The sequence below is a fragment of the Pan paniscus genome, chromosome 2, assembly GCF_029289425.2.
Source record: "Pan paniscus chromosome 2, NHGRI_mPanPan1-v2.0_pri, whole genome shotgun sequence".
Lineage (NCBI taxonomy): Eukaryota > Metazoa > Chordata > Mammalia > Primates > Hominidae > Pan > Pan paniscus.
This window is the reverse complement of record NC_085926.1, coordinates 53154077-53175348: the sequence shown is the minus strand read 5'-3', so window position 1 is coordinate 53175348 and position 21272 is coordinate 53154077. Positions and strand designations below refer to the sequence as shown.

Here is a 21272-nt window from a genome sequence, read left to right as displayed (position 1 = left end):
TGCCTTCTCTGGGCTTCCCCATTGCAGGACTCACTGCTTTTTGACGTGCCTGGTTTCCCCACCTGACTATGAACCCCATGAGGGCAGGGCCAGGTTAGTCCTGGAGCATGACAGTATCCTCAGTGCCCAGCACAGGCCCTGGCACAAATGGACATGTAAAAATTGCTGGGTAAAACAACCAGGGAGGCGGAACCAGAAACTCCAAGCCTTCCAAGGAGGGCTCAATTTGGCCAGTGTTTGCAGCCCTATAGCGACTCAGTGGCCTGTGCCTTCATAGCTGAGTGGGGCAGGGAGTCAAGGATGAGGAAGAGCAGAATCCTTCAGAGGTTGCAGGGAACAAGGCCAGGCCCCCTCCAGTCCTTCCAGCTGGGCCCAGATTCCCAGCCCCTCTCCAGGGTCCAGCCTCCAGGCCTACCTGTGCTGAGCGCCTCCTTCATCTTCACGGCACAGAAGGGCTGGTTCGCCTCGTCCTCGGCCTGCAGGGAGCCCAGCTCATAGGAGTTGAAGGCGATGCGCAGGAACGGCGCCATGGTGGGGCCTGCAGTGGGGCTGTGCACACAGAGGGGTGAGGCCAGGCGGCCGGGCGGGACCAGCGGGAACAGTCATGGGCAGCACTCAGGGACCCGCTCCCCCAGGGCTCTCCTATGATTGGGTTTGGCCCACATGATGCACACACACACTAGTCTCAGTTGCCAGTGTTAAAAACTGAGAGGTTTGCCAGGCGCGGTGGCTGACGCCTGTAATCCCAGCACTTTGGGAGGCCAAGGTAGGCAGATGGCCTGAGGTCAGGAGTTTGAGACCAGCCTGACCAACATGGTGAAAAGCCATCTCTACTAAAAATTAGCTGGGTGTGGTGGTGCATGCCTGTAATTCCAGCCACTCGGGAGGCTGAGGCAGGAGAATCACTTGAACCCGGGAGGCGGAGGTTGCAGTGAGCCAAGATCACACCACTACACTGCAGCCTGGGTGACAAGAGCCAAACTCCGTCTCAAAAACAAAAACAAAAACAAAAACAAAAACAAAAATATTGAGAGGTTTATGTAAGTCTGTATTTGCGGTGTCTCTGGTAAAACTGGAAAATGTGATGTTGGGCCCACTGGGCAACAGCCAGCTAGCACTGGGATGGCTGGCTGCCCTCCATCAATCTACCCCAGGCCAGGGGCACTCTCTTCACTCCTCCTACCTGGGCCCTGGTGGCATTTGCATCTGTCATCCCTAGATATTCATTTGGGGAGTCACTCAGTGACTCCCTAAGTACCCTATTGCTGGGTACCTGCTCCATGCCAGGCACCTGGTATGTGCCATTGTCACCTGGTAAGGGGACAGGACAGTACTGCCTCTTTCTCCCATCCTGCCCCATGCAGCCCTTCATGATTTTCTAAGTTTGGGGTTTTTTCTTCATAACTACCCAGGCAGACAAGCAGTGCCAAGATAAACACCCCCCACTTTGCGGATGGGGAAACTGAAACCCTAAGGCAGAATCAGAACCAAAAGCTGACATTCCACTAACTTGGCACCCACTCTGTTCAGGGATCAGGGCAGTGAGAGGCTCTGCCTACATCAGTGTGCCTGACCCTTCTAACTTGACCCCTTGGGGTCAAGTGCCTCTCGCTTGCCTGGAAGGTTGCCTGCACCTTCAAACTAATTATTTCCCCAAATATAAAACAGGTGGGCATGGTGGCTCACTCCCATAATCTTGGTACTTCAGGAGGCCAAGGTAAGAGGATCGCTTGAGGCCAAGAGTTCAAGGCAGCAGAGTGCCACGCAGTGCACTCCAGCATGGGTGGCAGAGTGAGACCCTATCTCTTAAAAAAAAAAAAAAACCCAAACTTCCCAGGCGCGGTGGCTCATGCCTGTAATCTCAGCACTTTGGGAGGCCAAGGCGGGCGAGTCACCTGAGGTCAGGAGTTCGAGACCAGCCTGGCCAACATGGTGAAACCCCATCTCTACTAAAAATACAAAAACTAGCCAGGCGTGGTGGCGCATGCCTATAATCCCAGCTACTTGGGAGGCTGAGGGCAGAAGAATAGCTGGAACCTGGGAGGCAGAGGTTGTGGTGAGCTGAGACTGCGCCATTGAACTCCAGCCTGGGCAACAGAGCGAGACTCTGCCTCAGAAAAATAAAAATTAAAAAAAACCCAAACTGTATTTTAATGTTGAATGTAACGCTGAACGTGCCTTGCAGATTCATACACAGCAGCCTCCCACACTCCTGGCTTTCTCACCATTCTCTAAGTTAATGTTCACTACAGTAAGTGACTCCAAGGGGCTCCTCAGGTTGCCACTTGTGAAGGACACACATGTGTGCAAGCACCTATGTGCACACTGGCTCCTGCCCAGGCCCCACAAGGCTGCTCCATAGCCTTGGTTGAGGGAGCGCTCACTCGATTTTGTGCACATGCACATGTATTCACTCCATCCTGAACATAAGCCAGCACACAGGGGCACACTCAGACACACACGTGTGCATGCACACACAACAGCTGCCCAGCCCCAGATGACTTCCTCCAGCTCCTGCACAAGGTGGCCAGAGCAGCGGCCAGCTCTGCTGGGAGCTCCCAGCTCAGATGAGCTCACAGCAAATGCTGACCTCACCCTGCAGCCCAGCCCAGTGAGTCCAGGCAGCCCTCTGAGGCCAGCAGCTGCCAAAGCAGAGAGCAGGACCCAGGCAGGGCAGACCCCACCACATCCCTTGCCCGGCCTTGGCTCCTACTCAGTGGATGTGAGAGTGGGTGTGCAAGCTCACACCTGAGCCCAAGTCCCGAAGCCTTCAGCCTGACACCAGCAGGTGGCCTGTGTGCCAGGCCAGCTGCCCTTGACCTCTTGGTGGGCCAGGGAGAGAGGGCCAGTTGGGGGCTGCTGCTGGCTGCTCCCCAGGCTGCAGCATGCATGAATCGGTGTGTGTGAGGTTGCACGGGTCTACAGGAATGTGATTATATGCAGCCATGGGAGTGGGTGGCACATGGTGGGCACTCAGTTGATACTGGAGTGAAAAGCAAGCTGCGTGGGCCTGGCCTCGCATATGTGCAGGAATCTGGGTGAGCATCCCAAACCCGTAAGCAAGACGGACATCTTGCCCCTTTTGCTGCCTGGCTTGTCCCTGAGGGTCCAAGAGATCCAGCACCCAGGTGAGTGCTCCCTGGGTCTGGAATGATTGGCAGGTCTGTGTCCACACATCCAGGGCCTAATCCCAGCAGATGCAGCTCTGCTGTTAGGAAAACCTGGAGACCCAGATGGGGCAGTAGGCAACTTCTGAGTGCCTCGGAGGATGATGAGGGTTGAGGGGACAGGGGCACAGGGATAAAGGAGGAGCAAGTGTGTTGCAGGTGGCCTGGGCTCCTAGGGGAGAGAGGCTCAGGGCAGCACATATGGCAAAATGATGGCCAGGCCGCCTGGGTGCTGCATCCTGACACCAACGTTGCCTTGGCTGTGGACTCTGTGCAGGTCACTTGACCTTTCTGAGCCTCAGCCCCCCCATTTCCTGATGAGCAATAGTCTCTTGGCTCAGGGTTGTGGGGATAATGAGAACTCACGTAGGATAAGGGCTACAATCAACCCAACAGGCCATGGGGAGGGGGTTCCTCTTACCACTATCACCCCCTCTCACTGCAGCACCCATCCCTTACTGTGCACCTCCCTTCGCAGTTTACAAAGCGCACTCACATCCCCCACCGCATCCATTCCGCCTGCCCAGCAGCCTGGGAAGACAGTCCTGGTTACAGATCCCACTGCTCAGAAAGGGAAACCAGGTCTCCATGAACATACAACTCACTCAGGAGCACCAGATGCTCCAACACCGGCCAGCCAGGTCCTCCTCCCAGCCACCAACCCTTGGGGCCCAGCCCTGACAGCCCACAGGCTCCATGGCTTCCCCTACCCCCGGCCTGCCCAGCAGGAGGTATGCATGGGGACCACCCCAGGACTGCATGGAGGGTGGAGGAGAGAGTGGGTCAGAGAAGCCCCAGGAGGGTGAGGCAGAGCCCAGGACCTGCCCACCCAAGGGTGGCCCTCCAGCTCTCTCAGGCCACACTCAGAGCAGCTGCTGCTCACAGTTAGAAGCCACTGGAGGGAAAACCACAAACACAGCAGGCCCCAGCCCTAAACCTGCACTGCCAGGCTGCAGTGCCATGAGAACTGGGGAGCCATGGTCTTCGTGGGCTGCCCTGAGACTAACCAGCAGTAACCATAGCGTCAGACCCAACCTCCTAAGACTAAAACCAGGGCATGGGCTCTGGCCAGGTTCTGCCACCAACTCTGTCCCTGTTTGTACTACCCAGAGCCCCACATCTTCTTCCATCACTGTGTGACCCTCAGAGAGGTCCTGGGCCTCTCTGAGCCACAAGTCCCTGCTCTGCACAGCAGAGTCAGAGTCTGCCCCCTACCTCTCAGAGTGTATGGCAGGGAGATGGGGGTGAAGCAGCAGCACAAAAGCAAGGTGTGCTGACTATTTATAGCCCCCATGCAAATAGGACCTGGGCCACGGAGGCCCCAGAGGAAGGCCGCTGGCTCAGCCCCAGACTCATGGCCACTCTGCAGGGCCAGGGGGTGCTGGGGGCTCGACCCCACACAGCCTCCATGGGGACAAGCTCCTTGGAGCCAGCTGAGGCCAGCCAGGCCTTACCCAGCTGCCTAAGGGCTCCTAGTCTCTATTCTGCTTCTCCAGCCTACAGCAGAGGCAGCTTTATGAAGCACAAAGCACCAGACTAAGGGTCAGTGTCTAGGTATGAATCTTGGCTCCTCCACTTACAAGAAGGACAGTCCTTTTCTGAGGCCGACAATGTCGCAGATTACCTCTGTAATTACATTAGCTCACTTTATCCCTATGCGGATCCAGAAGGGATTTTACTGATGAAGAAACTAAAGCTCAGAGAAGCAAAGTGACTTTCCAAAAGGTCACACAGCCAGTAAGTGACGGAAGGATAAATCCAGGCCTGCCCGATGTTGCAGCCCAGGTCCTTTCCAGTATGCCATGTTGAGAAGAAGAGACAAAGAGAGAGAAAAGGGTAGAGATGGACGGAAGACGGTAGAGGTGGAGATCAGCACACACAAACACACATGAAGACAGAGAAAACAGGGAGGTAAGGGCTCCAAGAGACAGGTACCCCATGCTTGACCAGTGGTCTTCCCCCGTGACCTCGCCACTTGGACCAGCCTCCATTTCCAAAACCCAGGGAAGGGCCAGGCATGGTGGCTCACACCTGTAATCTCAACACTTTGGGAGGCTGAGGTGAGCAGATCACCTGAGGTCAGGAGTTCAAGACCAGCCTGGCCAACAAGTGAAACCCCTTCTCTACTAAAATACAAAATTTAGCCAGGTGTGGTGGCGGGCACCTGTAATCCCACCTACTTGGGAGGCTGAGGCAGAAGAATCACTTGAACCCGGGAGGTAGAGGTTGCAGTGAGCCGAGATCTTGCCACTGCACTCCAGCCTGGTCAATAAAGTGACACTCTGTCTCAAAAAAACTAAAAACAAATAAAACAAAAACAAAACCTAGGGAAGGCTTGGACACACTGGATCCCAGCCCCAGGGAATGTGAGCCCCAGATCAGCAGCCCAGAGGTAAGGAAAGGCAGTAGCTAGGTCAGGCCAGAGAAGGCAGGTCACCTCCTCTGGGACAAATGGAAACCTGTTCCCAGCCAGTACCCGGCAGTGGGCAAGGCTGGCCTCAAGGTGATCAGAGCGACCTTGGGTTTGGAGCTCCCGGGCACAGAAGTCCTGGTTGCCTCCAGCAGACAAGTATGTGTGCTGCACATCCACACGTGTGCTGATGTATACCAGCACAGGAGGCTGGGGTGAGGGACATGGCCTGAGGAGCGCCAGCAGGGACAGGAATGCATTTGCTAATTTTTCTGCATCACATGTAACTTGTTGGATAATGGTTTTGTCAAAGGTGAAAAACCCCAACAAGCCAATCTCTCCACAAGAGATAGGTCTTCAGAGACTGACATGCCCATCTCCTCATTGTACAGAGGAGGAAACTAAGGCCAAGGTCCTGCAGTGAGGTTCCCTGGCTCCCAGATCCGGCCTGGTCCCCTCCACCCCACCCCTTCCCTGGTGTTCGATTCTGCCTCACAGGCCACAGAATGATGCCTGTTGGCCAGAGGAGTAAGCTGGGCTGGAGGAAAGAGGCTTGATCAGGCTGCTGGCGGGGAGGTGTGTGAGAGCAGAGGGAGGCTGCCTCAGAAACGTCTATGGGAGAAATGAGGTGACAGGCTGAGGTCAGTCAAAGCAAGGGCAATGAAAGACCAGTTGCAGCCCCTGGTGGGTATAGGGCGGTCTGGTTCCCTTGAACAGACCCCCGGGGAGCAGGGGATGTCCCCCATGCCACCTACTCTCCCACACACACCTGACACCTGCCACGGAAGTCACAACTGCATGGCAGGTGGCACAAAGTGGGGGCCCTCCTAAGGATGCAGACTCTGCCTGGGGGAGTCCACAGTGTAGCCTGCCACAGCCTTGTGGATGAATAAAGGAGGGCGGAGGAGACCAAGGCCCAGGCAGGGGCAGAAAGGACAGTGAGAGGAAGTGTAATCAGCAGGAGGGTGCAGGGCTGGTACCGGCAGTCATGGCAGGGCAAGGGGGCCGGGCACGGTGGAGCTGCCAGGTTGGGTAGGCAGGTGGGTGGTAGCTGGGCTGGGAGGCTGGCTGCCTAGATGGCCTTCCCAGCGGAAACAAGGCAAGGAGGCCATGCAGGTTTCACAACCCAGGAAGTGGGCTCAGCAAGAGGAACAGGAGGTTGGAGGGGAAAGGCTAGCAAGACCCTTTAGGGTTCCTCCACCAGGGCCCATCCCCCAGCCTCCACATGCCCAGCCCTGTGCTGAGATAAGAACCAGATCTATGGACTCAGGTCACAGCCAAGTCCCAGAGCAGGGATGCTCCCCATACCTGCTCCTCCCAGGACAGGTACCTCATCCCCCAGCCAGGGCTCCTCCTGGGCCCCTCCCTCACCCCACACAGACCAACCAGTACCTGTGGCCTCTCCTCCCCTTACCCAGCTCCCTCCCGGTTGTCACCATCTCTGGTCCCTCCCCTACCCATTCTTCCCACAGCTGGGAACCTCCTAGGCTCTCACTGCCCCTGGAGAAAGCCCAGACCTCTCCAGGCCTTCCAGACTGCCCACTCCCTGGCCCTGTCCTGCTCTCTACCTCAATCCCTGTTCTGGCTACTCTGTGAACATATGTCTCATTTCCCAGCCCCCATATTCTTGCAGATGTTGTTCCCTCAGCTGGAACAGCCTTCTGAATTCCCACAGATCCTTCCAGGCAGCTCAGAAGGCTGGCCCTGGGGGACCCTTCCCACCTCTCAGGAAGCTAGCTGCTTTCCCACTGGTAACCTCTGCCACACCAGGCCCATGGAACTTACAGCCTGGTGGGAGCCAGTCACATAAATATGTGATTACAAAGGATGGTAAGACCTCTGTAGGATGCGCCACGCAGGCAGTGAGTAGCAGGGAGTGAGGGGGGCTGGAGGAGAATGGAGGCTGCAGGGACCTGTTGGCTGGGGGCCTTCGATCTGAGGGGTCAGCAGGAGCATAATGGCCTGCCCTGCCAGAGGGTCTGGAAGGTTCAGAGGGGCAGGACTTGGGAGCCTGGCTGTCATCGGCTGACATCCACCTCTGCCAGCTTGTGTGGGGTAGGGCCTCCTTGGAGGGAGGCCACCAGGCACAGGCCTCGAGTCACCAGCCAGCCCTAGGATATGAGGAGTCCTGGGCTCAGTCAGAGGGGGGTGCCCCAGGTACCCCTGAGAGAGGAACAAAGGCCCCTTCATGGCAGGAGCCAGAGAGCCAGATCCTGTGAGGACAAGGGGCCTCTGTGAGGAGCCAGGGTGGGGGATGCAGCTGGGCCTCTCCACGAATAACCACACGTGTGCACACAGGCACACTCGCCAACCCAAACAGCACACAGGGAGCCCCACTCGACATCAGACACACACGCACACAGTTGGAGCCACAGGTACGTACACACACTGCTGTGATGACACAGGGGCACACACACACACACAGAAACACACCCCCACTCACCGGCTCTCACATCTCAACAGACACCCAGGCCCACACAGACCACACCCGACCACATAGGCTCCACATGCACGTGGAGTGCCACAAGCTGTAATGTACACACTGGCACAGAGATGCTCCAGGCAGACACAGAAACAAACATACAGTCCTGGAAGGACCCCACATCCCTGACTAGAGTCTGGCACCATGAAGTCCAAATGCAGCTTTTTCCACCACAGCCCCCAGGCACAATGGCTGGGGAATGGAGGAGGGGCAGAAGGGCAGCTGGTGTCAGGCTAGGCTGGGCCTTTCCACCCAGGGAGGCGAAGAAAGTCCCTCTTGATCCAGAGCAAAGTCTAAAGTGTGTAAGGGAAGGAGTGGGCTGGTCAGGCACATCACTGGGCAGGCCTCCGCCTGCCCGCCCACCTACCTGCAGGGCCCTGAGGCTATGGTGGAGGTTGAAGGTCACAGGTGGCAGTCACAGGCCTGGCGCACAGGGGGAGGGGAGGGCTTGAACCTATGTTGGTAGGGCAGCAAGCCGGGCACCCCAGGCGCAAGTTCCTTGAGCTCCAGGCTCACTGTGCAGAAACCGAAAGAGAGGTTGAGCAATTCAACCAAAGCCACAAAGCCAATGGGGCAGACCCAGGGGGAAGTGGGGAGAGAACCTCCAGCTCTAGTCCTAGAACTGCCCATCTGGCCTCCAGTGGGGTGAGGGTATGTGTTTGGAGATGGGAACAGCTCCTCCATCAGCCCCCAGTACAAGAGCCCTACTCCTTAGCCCTTCTTTCTCCCACAGAGTTCCCACGATTTTCCAGATGGTTTACCATTGGAAACAATCGTTTTGTGTTTGGGAGAAGGCAAGATGGCCACCTAACCCTTTTGCCAGTCATCCCCAGGATCTGGGCAGGACCCACATGATGCTTCCCCACTTTGGGGATATTGAGAAAGCTGGGAGAGAGGCAGGACCATCCCGCATGGTGCGCCATCCCACAGCAGGCAGCGGACAGAGGAACCGGCGAGCTTGGACCTAGACAGGCCTAGCTCAGATCTGCTGCCTGGGTGCTCCGCGATCTTGGCCCAAGTGCTCTGGTGTCTTCCAGACTTCCTTGGAAAGTGGGAAAAGAGGCTCTGTTGAGCCCCCCAGCCGCAGGGTGCCCTGTTCTGGCCTGAGGCTCTGGGCAGAACTGGGCTGAAGCAGGCAGCATGAGTCCACTGGCAGAGGCTGGCCAGCTACTGCCCCTCCCGGGGCTCCAGCCTCCCTGTCTCAACAATGGAGACCTCTAAGCTTTCTCCAGCCCTGACACTGGAGGACCCTGGGATCCTCCTCCCACCCCAACAACCCCAGCCCACAACCTACACCACGCAGACATCTGATCCAGCCTCAGGCCTTGGCGACTGCCTGCTCTGCTCTGCCTGTTTACCCAACACGGCCATAGACATGATCCAAAGCTTCCGGAGCTGTTGTGAAAACAGTGGCTCAGCCACCACAAGCCTGCCTTCCTGGGTGCCTTGGCAAAGACCTTTGAGGGACAGCCATCCCGGTCCTGTTCGTGGGCCTCTCAAATGCTCCCCCACCCCTTAGAAGGCCTGTTGAGCCCTCTCCTCCCCAATCCTGGCTTTAGGCTCCCGTCTCTACTTTGGGCCCAGACCCTCCTGAACTTCAGGCTTGTGGCCCCACCTGCCTCCCTGGCTTCATCACATGAATGACTCCAGAAGAGCTCAAGCCTGCCCACACCAGTCCCCCGCCGTTCCCCTCCCAGCGCTCCTCATCCACTAGGAGTGCACGAGCTCAGGCAGTGGCTCAGGCCAGACAGCTCCCCCTGCTCCCCACACAATAAGGCCATCCCGTCTGCCGCTGCAGCCTGTCCTCAAGTCTCAAATCCTCTTCTCCCACCACCACCATCCCCAGGCTCTGCACCTGCCTTCTGACTGCTCTCCATCCTCTACCCCGGCCAGATAGTCCCCCTGTTCCAGCCACCAGACGGGGCTTTTCAGACAGATTTTGTCACCCCTGCCCAAGCCCCCAGTGCCTCCCATTGCCCCTCTGACAAGCCCAGACTCCTCCCTTCAGCCTGCTCCATGCAGCCTGCCCCCCGCCACCCCCCTCCCCATCGCCGTTACCTCCCTGACCTCTCGGGCTCTGCCTTTCCCTCACTCCTGTGCCCCAGCCACGCTGACCCCTTTCAGTTCCCGAAGCAGCCAGTTCCTTCCCGCTTAGGAGCCTCTGGGCTTGCTGTTCCGTCTTCCTGCTCCACCCCACCCCACACAGTGGCTCCTTCCCATCGTTCATGTCTCACAGGACACCACACCCCCTGATCTGCCCATTTCACAGATGAGGCAAGTGGGGAACGGTCCAGTCCCTGGCTCAAGTGTGCACAGCCACTAAATATTGAGCAAGGATTCAACCAGGGTCTGTCTGATGCCCGCAGAAGTCCTGCTCCTAAGCCTTCAGGATACCCTCAACCACACTTCCCGCCCAGGCCCATCCACCTTTCGCTCTCCAGCCCTCAGGCCCCTGCTGTTTGCATCACTGTCCTTACCACCCCTCAACACTCCTCATCCCCAGCCTCTGGGCCCCACACAGTGAAGGCCAATGCTTAGCCCAACCCTAACTGTGCTGACCTTCTTCGTGTCCCTGGGACAGGCTAGGCCCTGCCCCCAGCTGCCATGGGTGTAGGGGGTTTTCTAGCTCCCCCTACTCTTCTAGCTTCCATCAGTCCCAGATGCCCACTCCCTGCCCCAGCCCACAGGCTGACTCCAGGGGTCTGAAGGGTAAGCAGGCTGGCAGGAGGGCTTACGTCCACCCCCTCGTTCCCAGCCAATTCTCCCAGCCTAATGTCCTGCAGGAGGCCAGAGCTGGAGAGGGCCAAGGGGAGCCCTGAGGGGGCAGCGGGCAGCTGCAGACTGCCTTTCCCCTCCCTGCATCCATTTGTCATGAGATCTATTTTCTCCCTTTGAAAGGGAGTGAGGGGGAGAAGAGCAGGCAGGGGCTGGACTGCTGAGTGGGTGGAGCTGCTCCAACAGGAGCTCCTCTCCTCGGAGGCCATGGAACCTATTGAACAAGCAGGGCACTGCCACTGGAGGCAGAATTGAGGGGGATGAGGGTGTCAGACACCTGGCTCCTCAGCCAGGCTCCATAGCCACCTGGCCATGTAACACTGGGCCAGTGCCCAGCCCATCAGATAATAATACCCCCTCATCAGTCCCACTTGCTATTTTTTGAATAGTTCCCATGAACTGGGCTCTAGATGCTTTACATAACTACAGTTTCTACTCATTCAACTCTGACAATGCACTAAGCACGATGCCAGCTACTTTGCATATGTTATCTGTCATTTCCACACAACCTCATCAAGATGGATGCTATCATTATCTCATCTGTCAGGGGGAGACTGAGGCACTGAGCGGCAGAGCCACTTGCCCAGGTTCATTCATAGAGCTGCTGGGAGCTGCCTAGTCACTAAGATGCAGCCCAGCCATCACCTCTGTCAAGGGGGCCATGCCTACCAGAGTTGATGCTCTTGAGCCTCGGCTTACAGGCTCAGAGCAAGAAAGGAGCCACGGTTGTGGGGACTGCAGGGGACTTCGTGAGCTGCCCCCTGCCCTTCTCCTAGAGCCCCCCAAAAAGGCCTGGGCAGCCCTGGCAGTGAAAAGCCTGGTCAGTCAGCCTAACCCGGTGGCCAGACGCTGCTCCCCTGGGCAGGCAAGGCAGGGGCGGAGCAAGGCGTAGAGCCACTGACAGAGGGCTGGTCAGTCCCACTCCAAAACCACTTCCTGGGCAGCTCAGAGGAAGTAAGCCTCCGGAAACGCCTTGAACAGATGGGCCTCTCTCCTAGGCCCAGGCTTTGGGAAGTGAACAGACAGCCCCTGCCAACCTCTCAGTCCCTAGAGCCCAGCAACTCCACTCCCTCTAGGCATGGACACCGTGGGGGACACAGGAGTTGATAGGACCCCCACCCACTGTGAGCACCTTGGCCCCATGGCCAGACAGCCTACTTCCTCTGCTGTAGCAGCAGGCACGCAGTGCTGGCACAGCTGACACAGCCTCTCCCCCGCATTCACGCCTCCCATCTCCCATGCCAATCCCTGGTCGGCCTGGAGCCTGGGGCCAGGTGGGCAGGGTGGCTGCTGAATGCATGGGCAGAGCCCACCTACCAGGGTGGCCCAGCCCCCCTTACTGAGATCACAGCCACACCTGGAACTTGCCCCTCAGGTGCCAGATGCAGGCGAGCTGACTGGGCTGTAACTCTGACCAGGGCCCCCCTTCCTGACCCCAGAGTGGGCACAGTGTGGTATGTGTGGGCAGGCATTTGAGTGCATGGATGCCAACGGTAACTGGGAGAGCATCTGTGTGTGTGTGAGTGTGCCATGGGTGGCTGCATGTGAGCACCTGTGTACCTGCATGCCCACATGTGTGGTGCACGTACAGGAACTCATGAGTCTGTGGGTGTGCATGCCCACTGCAGCCTAGCTTGCCATATCCCTGTGTGAGCACGCATATGTCTGTGCAGCTGGAGGGTGATGTCTGAGGGTTTACAGTGGGCTGTCTCCAAGACTAATCAAACTCCTTAGAAAACAAGGCTGAGTGACGGAAAGGGCTGGCTCTTCAGAACTTAGGTGGCAGAGGCCCCTAGACAGCCAAAGGCGCTTTACTTCCTCCACACCAGGTTTAGGGATAGGTCCAATACACAGAAGGCCCAGTGAAGACTGCTCCTGTTCTGTCCCAACTCCTACCCCGGAGTGAAGGCCCTGACCTCCCTTCTGCCCCCAACCCAGAGTCAGGCCCAGGAAGCCCAGCCTTTATGGCTCTACTCACAGACCTATAGGTGCGTAACAGCCAGTAGGGTTGGCTGTGAGGGTCTGCTCAGGGAGCACTCCTGGAGGAAAGACAGTCTTTGCTATCCCCCCACTGTTACTCCGAGGCTCCAGCTTCATTAGCACCCATACCCACCACCAGAACCCTGCTCACTGGGGCCCGGTCACCCAGTCACCAGCCTGGAATGAGTATGGAGTCACCCACAGCAATGTTTTCATGGTAATAGGGCTGAAGGAGGCAAGGCTCGCCCCAAAACAAGGAATTTCTAGCTTTCTGAGGGGATTCAAAGAGACTGCAGCCTTCCCGGCATTGTTCCAGACTCTGCCTAGCTCCCCTTGAATCTGGAAGCTGAAGAGAGGGACTGAGCCCTGCTCGGGCTCCAGAGAAGCTGGGGAAAATGGAGGGGCCTGGGGTGTGGAAGACAGCTCAGCTGTACCTGGAGCTGGAGACCCCATTCCATCCCCCTGCAGTGTCCAACCCACTGTGGGGCCCACGGGGAATCGCAGTGTCCTTGTGTGATGATGAGGTGAGTTTGAGGCAGATACAGGGCCATGGAAAAGCTGACACACCCACCCTCAATCCTTGGCCCACGAGCCACCCTCTCTAACTGACCAAAAAAACGTTACTACTTTTTGCCCCAAATTAATGGTAGGCCCCAGGCCTCTGAGCTCCAAGGTGAGAGCATTCCGGGGCCACAGCCAGGTTAGGCAGGAAGTTCCTCATGAGCAGAGAGCCCCTCATAGACAGGGCAAACAGCTGCGGCCCCTGGGCACACAGGGCCCACAACCAGATCAAGGACTCTGCATGCATGCCCAACCCCATCCAGTCCCACAGCAAAGGACAAGGAGGCCAGAGAGGAAGGCTACACCGGCACACCATCCATCTGCCTAAGAGAACTCAGTCCTACCTGGGGCTCCCAGCTCCCGCTTGTCCTTAGTCCTGGCTCCCGCTGCTGCTGCAACGCACCAACCACCAGGAGAAACGGGCCTGCCCCCTTGCCTGGCCAGTTCCCTGCAGACCTGTAGGAACAGGAAGAAACAGCTGAGCCGAGAGGCACCGCCAAACAGGCTCTCCCCGTCTGCCAGTCCCAGCATGGCTGACGGGCCCAGTTCAGTCTCTCCTGGCCCTAAAACCTCGGGTCTCTCTGGATGTGGCTTTCCCTTCCTTGAAATGTGGTGTTGGGCCCAACTTTTCCTGGGCACCACTATTTGTCCACTCCACGGTAGGGGCTAGAACACTGTGTCCCTGCCCTCAGCACATTTCCAGCCTGGTGAGGAAGCCAATAACACAGCAAAAACCTGTTCCTGACCCTCCTGTCTGTGGGAGGTTGCCTTGCAGGTTTAGGAGTCCTAGGGTGCAACAAAGTACCACCACTTTATGTCCTGGTGCAATTTCCCTGAGCCTCAGTTTTTTTAATGGGGAAACTACTAGCCCCTTCTCCCCAGGTGGTTCTGAGGTTCCAATGATGTGGCGTGCCAGCTCCTGTGCTGGACTCATGTTGAGAATGCCAAATGAATAGTGACCTTTTTTTTTTTTTTTTAATGTGGCAGGGTCTCGCTCTATCGCCCAGGCTGGAGTGCAATGGCACGATCTTGGCTCACTGCAACCTCTGCCTCCTGGTCTCAAGTGATTCTCGTGCCTCAGCCTCCTGAGCAGCTGAGATTACAGGTGTGCACCACCACGCCCAGCTAATTTTTGTAGTTTTGGTACAGACAGGGTTTCACCATGTTGGCCAGGCTGGTCTCAAATTCCTGACCAAGTGATCCACCTGCCTCGGCTTCCCAAAATGCTGGGATTACAGGTGTGAGCCACCGTGCCCAGCCTGAAGAGTGACATTTTTTAATCTCTTGTGCCTTACAGTTCAGGTGATTCTCACATTACTATTGCGCCCATTACACAGCTGAAAAAACTGAGGCCTGGAGATATCCTGGGAGGAAGAAATGGCAAAGGTAGCAAGGTACTCTGTGTCTCCTGGCTGAAAGGTCTAAGCATTTTCTCTGAAGGCCAGCTCAAGCCTCTAAGAAAGATTCTGCTCCCCACATGTGAACCCCTCCCCCAGCTGGAGACCCCCATCACCATTCCCTGGGGGCAGAGGCATCCTTGGCTTTATCTTTTTGTCTGTATTTTAAATTATTTCTAATTTTAATCTAAACTGTGCCAGCTAAATGGTGTCAGCGCCCTGCAGTCACAGCTCTGAATCACCCCCCACCCCTGTCTCCCCCATCGCTACTACTGACACTAAGGTCTGGTGAGGGAGGGGCTGTCATGCAGGCTGAACAGGGCTGGGTACTGGGGGCTCTGTCTGGGCATCCCCCCTCCCTCAAGCTGCTTGGTCAAGGAGATGGGAAGGGGCAACAGACAGGCAGGAAATTGGGTTGGATACTGTCTGGGCTTTCTTTAGCCCCACCTCCCAGGAGAATGGGAACCGTATAGCTGGGGGTGGTGACAACAAAAGACTTCACATGTGCTGTGTTCTCACTATGGGCCAAGATTGTGTTAAAGGACCTTTAACACAGGAACTTTTGTCCTCACTCTCTCCATTCTGCAGATAAGGACACTCAGCCTTGAGAGACCTAGCTTGGGTCTCTTGCTCTTAACAGGCACAAGCAAGTATTGGAGCCCAAATAATTCTTGGGTACAGAGCCCGAGGTCTTGGTCACAACACTACAAACCCCAAGACTTGCCCTCTAGCCCTCTCCATGTGCACACCCACATCCTCATGGTCTCCCACACACTCACACACACACCCCCACACTGGGCTCTCACCTTCCCTCCCAGCACTGTCACCACACACCTTGTCACACCCCCTCCTGCCGCTAACACCCACGCCCAGGCACTCTCGGTTCCCCACAATCACAGTCACTCCCCAAGCATACACCGGCAGTTTCATAGACTGTGTCCCACCAGTCACACACTCCTACCGTGGCCACACACTCCCAGGCTTACCCCAGCACTGTCCCATCGCATAGCCCTCATACCACCCATCAGCCAGGTACAGCTGCCCAGACACCACCACACCTCTCTGTCACACACACACGCACACACACAACCACACACATCACACATGCACCATACAGCCTCCCTCTGCTGGCCTGCTCACCACGCCCCAGCTCACTCCACAGCAGGAACGAGGAAACCCCAGGGATCAGTCCCCTCCCTTAGTGACCAGGTGGGCCTGGTCACAGAAACTCAGTGGCAGAGGGAGAGCCACACGTGAGTACACACACATACACACACTTATACAGATACACTCACACATGAGACTGGTGGGTAGGCATCCAACACCAGGGGCTTCCACAATTAACAGATCTAATGTACTCATGGCCAGTTGGTCACCATGATATACCCAGTGTGCAACACCGAAACCTCCAGACACACAGGGACACACAAACTAACAGGCAAGGACACACACACACACACACACGAGTCTGGTGACAACAAACACACCAAGAATGGTACACACAGTTGCAAAAGACACACACAGAGCCTCAGGACACAAACAGACATACACACATACACAAGCAAGTCACACATGCGAAAAAGGACACACATGCACAGGCAAGTCCCACAGTGACAGACAGCACAGAAGCTGACACAGACACACAACATACCCACACACCCAGATACCAGTGACTTAGCACAAGGAGACAGCTTCCACGCATACAGGGTAGGCGTCAGAGAAGGGGACCCCCCGCCCACTCACAGCAGATCCTTCTGACCAGGTTTAAGGCGGGGCTCGGTGGGGCTCTCCCCTGCCCCAAGAGAGAGGGAATTGGGGAAGTGGGAGCAGTTCCGCTGGTGCTCTCCTTCTGCCGCTCCACCACCAGCCAGGAGGACCCCCCCCCCACCTCCTCCCCTCACCTGGTGGAGCCCCCACAACGGGAGTGGCAGCTGGGTTGGGGGCGAGTACAGACCGCATCGGGCAGGGGCCACCCTGGGAGGGGTCTCAGAGGGGCGGAGGGGTGGGGTGGGAAGGGGGATGGTGGAGACTGGAGCCACGCCCAGCCCAGAGACGGATGAAGGGACCGAGAAAGACTCTTGAGACCGAAAGAAGAGACAGCGAGGAGGAGGCGCCGCGCGGGTCGGGCCTCCAGGGACCCAGGGGCGGGAGGCGAGGCCCGGCGGGCGGCCTGGCCTGGGCCCCGCGGTAGAGCGGAGAGGCGGCTGGACTGGCAGGGGGCGGCGAGCGTGGGCCGGGGGCGCGGCTCCGGGAGGACGGGATCGAGGGGGCGGCGGGCGGGGGTAGGGGTGGGGGTGGGGGTGGGGCGATGGAGCACGCGGAGGGCAAGGGACGGACGGATCGGGTGGCGAGGGACAGAAGGATCGGGTCTCGGAGAGGCGCGCAGGGGGAGAACACAGAGTGGGTGGCGACAGACGGACGGACACAGGGCCCGGGAGAGAGTCGGGAGGGACGGACGGGCCCCTCGGAGGAGCGGGAGACACACGGGCGGGTGGAGGGGCCGAGAGCGGGCAGACAGAAGGACCTCAGCCCCCACTGTCTAGCGGAGGGACAGACAGACGGACAGGGGGACGGAGTCACCGGCAGGTCTCGGCGCGGCGGGACTTTCGCTGACCGCGGCTCAGTTTCTCAGTTTCGGAAACGGGAACTGGGGCGGGAAGGGGGAAGGAAGGGCGCCGCGCCCTCGGGGTAGCCCCGATCCCGCGCCCGGACCCGGCCCTCACTTACCTCCCGGCGCAGGGGAAGGCGCCAAGGGTCGCGGCGGCAGCGGCGGGGGCGCCGCTCCCCGGCGCGCGCGGACGGGGTTCGGCGCGGCGCTGACTGGGATGGGCCAAGCGGCCAGTGAGGTGTGGCCCGGGCCTCCGCGCGGCGGGCGGGCGCCGGGGGTCGTTCGGGAGATGTGGGCTACAGCCGCCTCGGGCTCCGGCGCCTCGGCACACGGAAGTGCGAGGGGGCGGGGCCGAGCGACCTCACCCAGGTGCCGCCGGCCCCGCCCCCGCCAGGCCCCGCCCCCGCCAGGCCCCGCCCCGCCAGCTGCAATCGGGGACAGCGTCCCTCCGCCTCTGCCTGCGCGGGACACCGAGTCTCCCGGTCCCTCTGCCCTGCCTGGCCCTCTTCGCATCCTCCCGCCATTAGCGCGCAGCCAGCCCTCAGAAGGGGCCCATTTTACAGAGGAGGACGCTGAGGCCCGGTGGGGAGGCTCCCCCCGCCCGCTGGGGCCTGGGAGGGGCCGGCGGGGGTTCCCCCGCTCCCCACACCCACGCCCAGGACTCCCCACTGGCCAGCTGGCCCGCCTCTCCTGGCCCCACTCCTGCTCTTCCTGTTGGCTGGAGCTCGGACGCGGCCGGGCTCGGTGCCCGCCGCCAAGCCCGCTGTCCCGGCTCTGCCCCAAAGACTGAGCTGGTTAGACTCCAGGGTCGGAGGTTCTCGCTGGTCGGGCGCTGCACTGCTCCTCAGGCGGTTCTGGGAACTGCCCCTACTCGGACTGGCAGTTGCCTCTACCCCGATTGGCAGTCTTCTGCTTTCCTGCCCCCACCTTTGAGACCTCTCTATTGCTCCTGGCAGGCGCCTGAGCCTCCTTTCCAGACGTGGAACTTGGTTGTCAGCCATAACTCATTCATTCATTCATTCACTCATTCATCTATTCACCGAGTGTCCCCTAGGCTCAAAGTCTAGGGACCAGTTGGGGTTCTAGGGAGTCCATTCCCCCGTCCCCAGAGCTCAGAAAGCCAAGACATTAGCCTTATACTCATCCAAAGAAATGTCACTTCCCAGGAGACAAAAAAGAGGGTTCCAGGTCCTGGGGAACCACCTAGAAGGGATAGAGAAAGTCTAGACAGCTCTTCCCAGCTGAGACATAAGGGATGGAAGTGGGGGACAATCCCTGAGGTGGCCTGAGCTGAGAAAGGGGCTTGTGACAGAGACAGGCCATTGGACTTTGGTCTTCTCACGGAGCAATGAGAAGGTGGTGAAAGCTATTACAACCAGGCAGGACGACAGGCTCAAGGGGGCTCCTGCGGGACAGATGGGGCAGAGGGACAGCAGGGCAGAGGAGAGGCTGGATGGGGGACAGAAGGGCTGCCACGTTGTTCAGGTGGGAGGACCCTGGGTTGAGATTGCGGAAGATGGATGGGGAGAAAAGGCCAGACCAGGTGGGTTCAAGGACTATCCTTTGGGAAAGACTTTCTCTTCACACCCAGGCCTTGAGCATGCTGTTCTCTGGGCCTGAATGCCATTTCTCACCCCACCCCCAAACCTCTACCTGCCCTGGTTGTGTCCATTCAAATGTCCCTCCTCCCTGATGCCCAGTTGTAATGCACGGCACTTCCCTGAGTGAAGGACCATATTCATTAGCATGTTCCGTGTCCTGATCCCATCCCACCCCACCCATCATGCCCCATGGCTTCCCTGGGGTTGGACTGGAGGAAAGGGTGCCTCAAGTGACCTTTGCCCACTTGGGATCGGGTTTCCTTCTGGCTCCTCCTTCAGGTCCACAGTAAGCCAACCCACCCTCTCCCTCAACATAAACAATAGGCCCACCCTGTGCCAGGGACTGCAGCCAGAGGGAGGACTGACCCTTGAGGAGCTCCAGGTCCAGCCACCAGACCTTTGTTCCCACTCCGTGTGGTTCACCATGGAAGAAGGAAATGAATAATCATGGCTATCGCTGATAGGGGCTACCCAGCACCAGGCTGTGTGCTGGGTGCTGGATGTGGGCAGTCTGAACAGTTCTCAAGAGGTGAGGGCTGCTGTTAGTGCCAGTTTTGGTGATGAGCAAACTGAGGCTCAGAGAAAGGAGAAGCGACTTGCCCCAGAGTACACAGCTAGTCAGTGGCAGAGGCAGATTCAGACCGAGGTCTGTCTGGCTCCAAAGCCCATAGTTTATATCGGGGATCTCAATTTCAGCACCACTAACCTTTGGGACAGATGATTCTTTGCTGTGGGGGCTGCCCTGTGCACTGTAAGGATGTTTAGCAGCATCCCTGGCCTCTGCCTACTGGATGCCAGTAGTACCTCCCTGCTTTAACTTGTGACAGACAAAAATGTCTCCAAACATTGCCAAATGTCTGCTGCAGGGCAAAATTACCCCTTGTTGAGAATCACTGCTTTGACATATACTGGTGTTACAGGAACAAGATTTACATTAGACAACAGGAAGCACTTTCCTGATCCTCAGGATATGCAGACTTGTGAGCTCAGGGGCTGCAAGCCTACACTGGCTTCAGCCAATCTTTCTCCTCTAGAGAAAGGGGAAGTGCGATGTACTCTGAGAGGGTCAGAGGGGCTAAGGCTGTGCTAGCTATGCTGTGGCGAGGGCAGAGAAGGGATGAAGGTGGGCTTCCCTCCAGGCCTTAGGTCCAAGGGTTCCAGGGAGAATAGGTTTGCATGAGGTCCAGAGAATCCAGGCCAAGCTTGACTAGAACCACCCTGCATCTTGGAGCTGCTTCTGGGTGCCACACTGGTGGGCCAGGGCAGGGTCCAGATGAGCTGGTATCTGTGTCCCCATAATCTGCCTTGCATCAACAAGAAGGGCCTGCTGAAGCCTGAGAGCAAACCTTGGCTGTGTCACATGCTAACTGTATGACCCTGAGTAGGTGACCATGCCTCTCCCAGCTTCAGAGTTCTCACCTATGAAAAGGGCTGATGACAGACTCATGTCAGGAGTTGAATGAGATGGTAAGAGTTAAATGAGATGATATATACAGAGCCTCGGCCAGGCTAGACACATTGCCCAGGGTTACAGCCTGGTCATGTGCCAAGTCACAGGCTGTCAGCCTTGAAAGAGGCTTCAATGGCCTCTCCTGACATGGGGTGTAAATCCCTGAGCAGGGCTAGACTCATAGCAGCTGCCTAGAGGTGATACTTTCCTCCTCCTCCAGGTTTGCAGCCAAGGAGATGGGCTAGGGTGGTGCCAGGCAGCTTCCAGACTCCCACCCACAGCATCCACCCAGGGCTGTTCCGTCTGTGGGCCTCCTGGAGGATTTATCCAGAGGAGAAGCAACTTGACCCCTGCCACCTCTGCCTCCTCCAAAGGCCATCAACACTGGGAGGCCTCCAGACTCCTCCACTCCTGAAGTCCAAGACTCGGCCAAGCAACCTGGAAAAGGCCTCCCTCTGTCCCTGAGGCCCACACAGCTGAAGGCAAATGGGGTCCCTCACTTGAGCCCTGCCAAGAGTTGGTCCTTGTCCTGGCGTTTCTGCTTTTTGCACCTTCTCTCTGTTTCTGTCTCTCTGTGTCACCATCCTTGTCCCTGAAGCTTTGGTTGCCACGGCAATCCCCATCACACCCAGAGCACTGGCCTGGCCAAGAGAGAGTGGGCTTGTGTTTCTGGAGCAGGAGACACAGCCAACAGCGACAGTGCACCTGGGCAATTGCTGGGGGCAGCAGAGCCTGGGAGGTTCCCACTGGGGACAGTGTAGTAGGAAGGACACTTGGGACATGCCCATGCCTCAGGCCACCAAGACTGTCATCCACAGGAGTGTCCGCCTCAGGTACTAGG

At 57.8% G+C, this 21272-nt stretch overlaps 1 protein-coding gene across 3 annotated transcripts in view; it reads right to left on the bottom strand.

Moving 5' to 3' along the window:
- Positions 1 to 17751, bottom strand: part of PRKCD (protein kinase C delta) — a 31487-nt gene extending 13736 nt beyond the window's left edge. Inside the window, exons 1-3 of one of the 3 annotated variants that reach the window (XM_034956666.3) lie at positions 13720 to 13826; positions 8427 to 8574; positions 416 to 549 (exon numbers count right to left, since the gene is read on the bottom strand). In XM_034956666.3, the coding sequence (XP_034812557.1) occupies positions 416 to 530 (115 nt within the window). In that variant the 5' untranslated portion in view covers positions 531 to 549; positions 8427 to 8574; positions 13720 to 13826. Of the gene's footprint in view, positions 1 to 415; positions 550 to 8426; positions 8575 to 13719; positions 13832 to 17499 lie in introns of those variants that run through there. The other 2 variants (XM_034956667.4, XM_063602780.1) reach the window with 2 other exon arrangements.
- Between the last annotated feature and the right edge of the window lie 3521 nt (positions 17752 to 21272).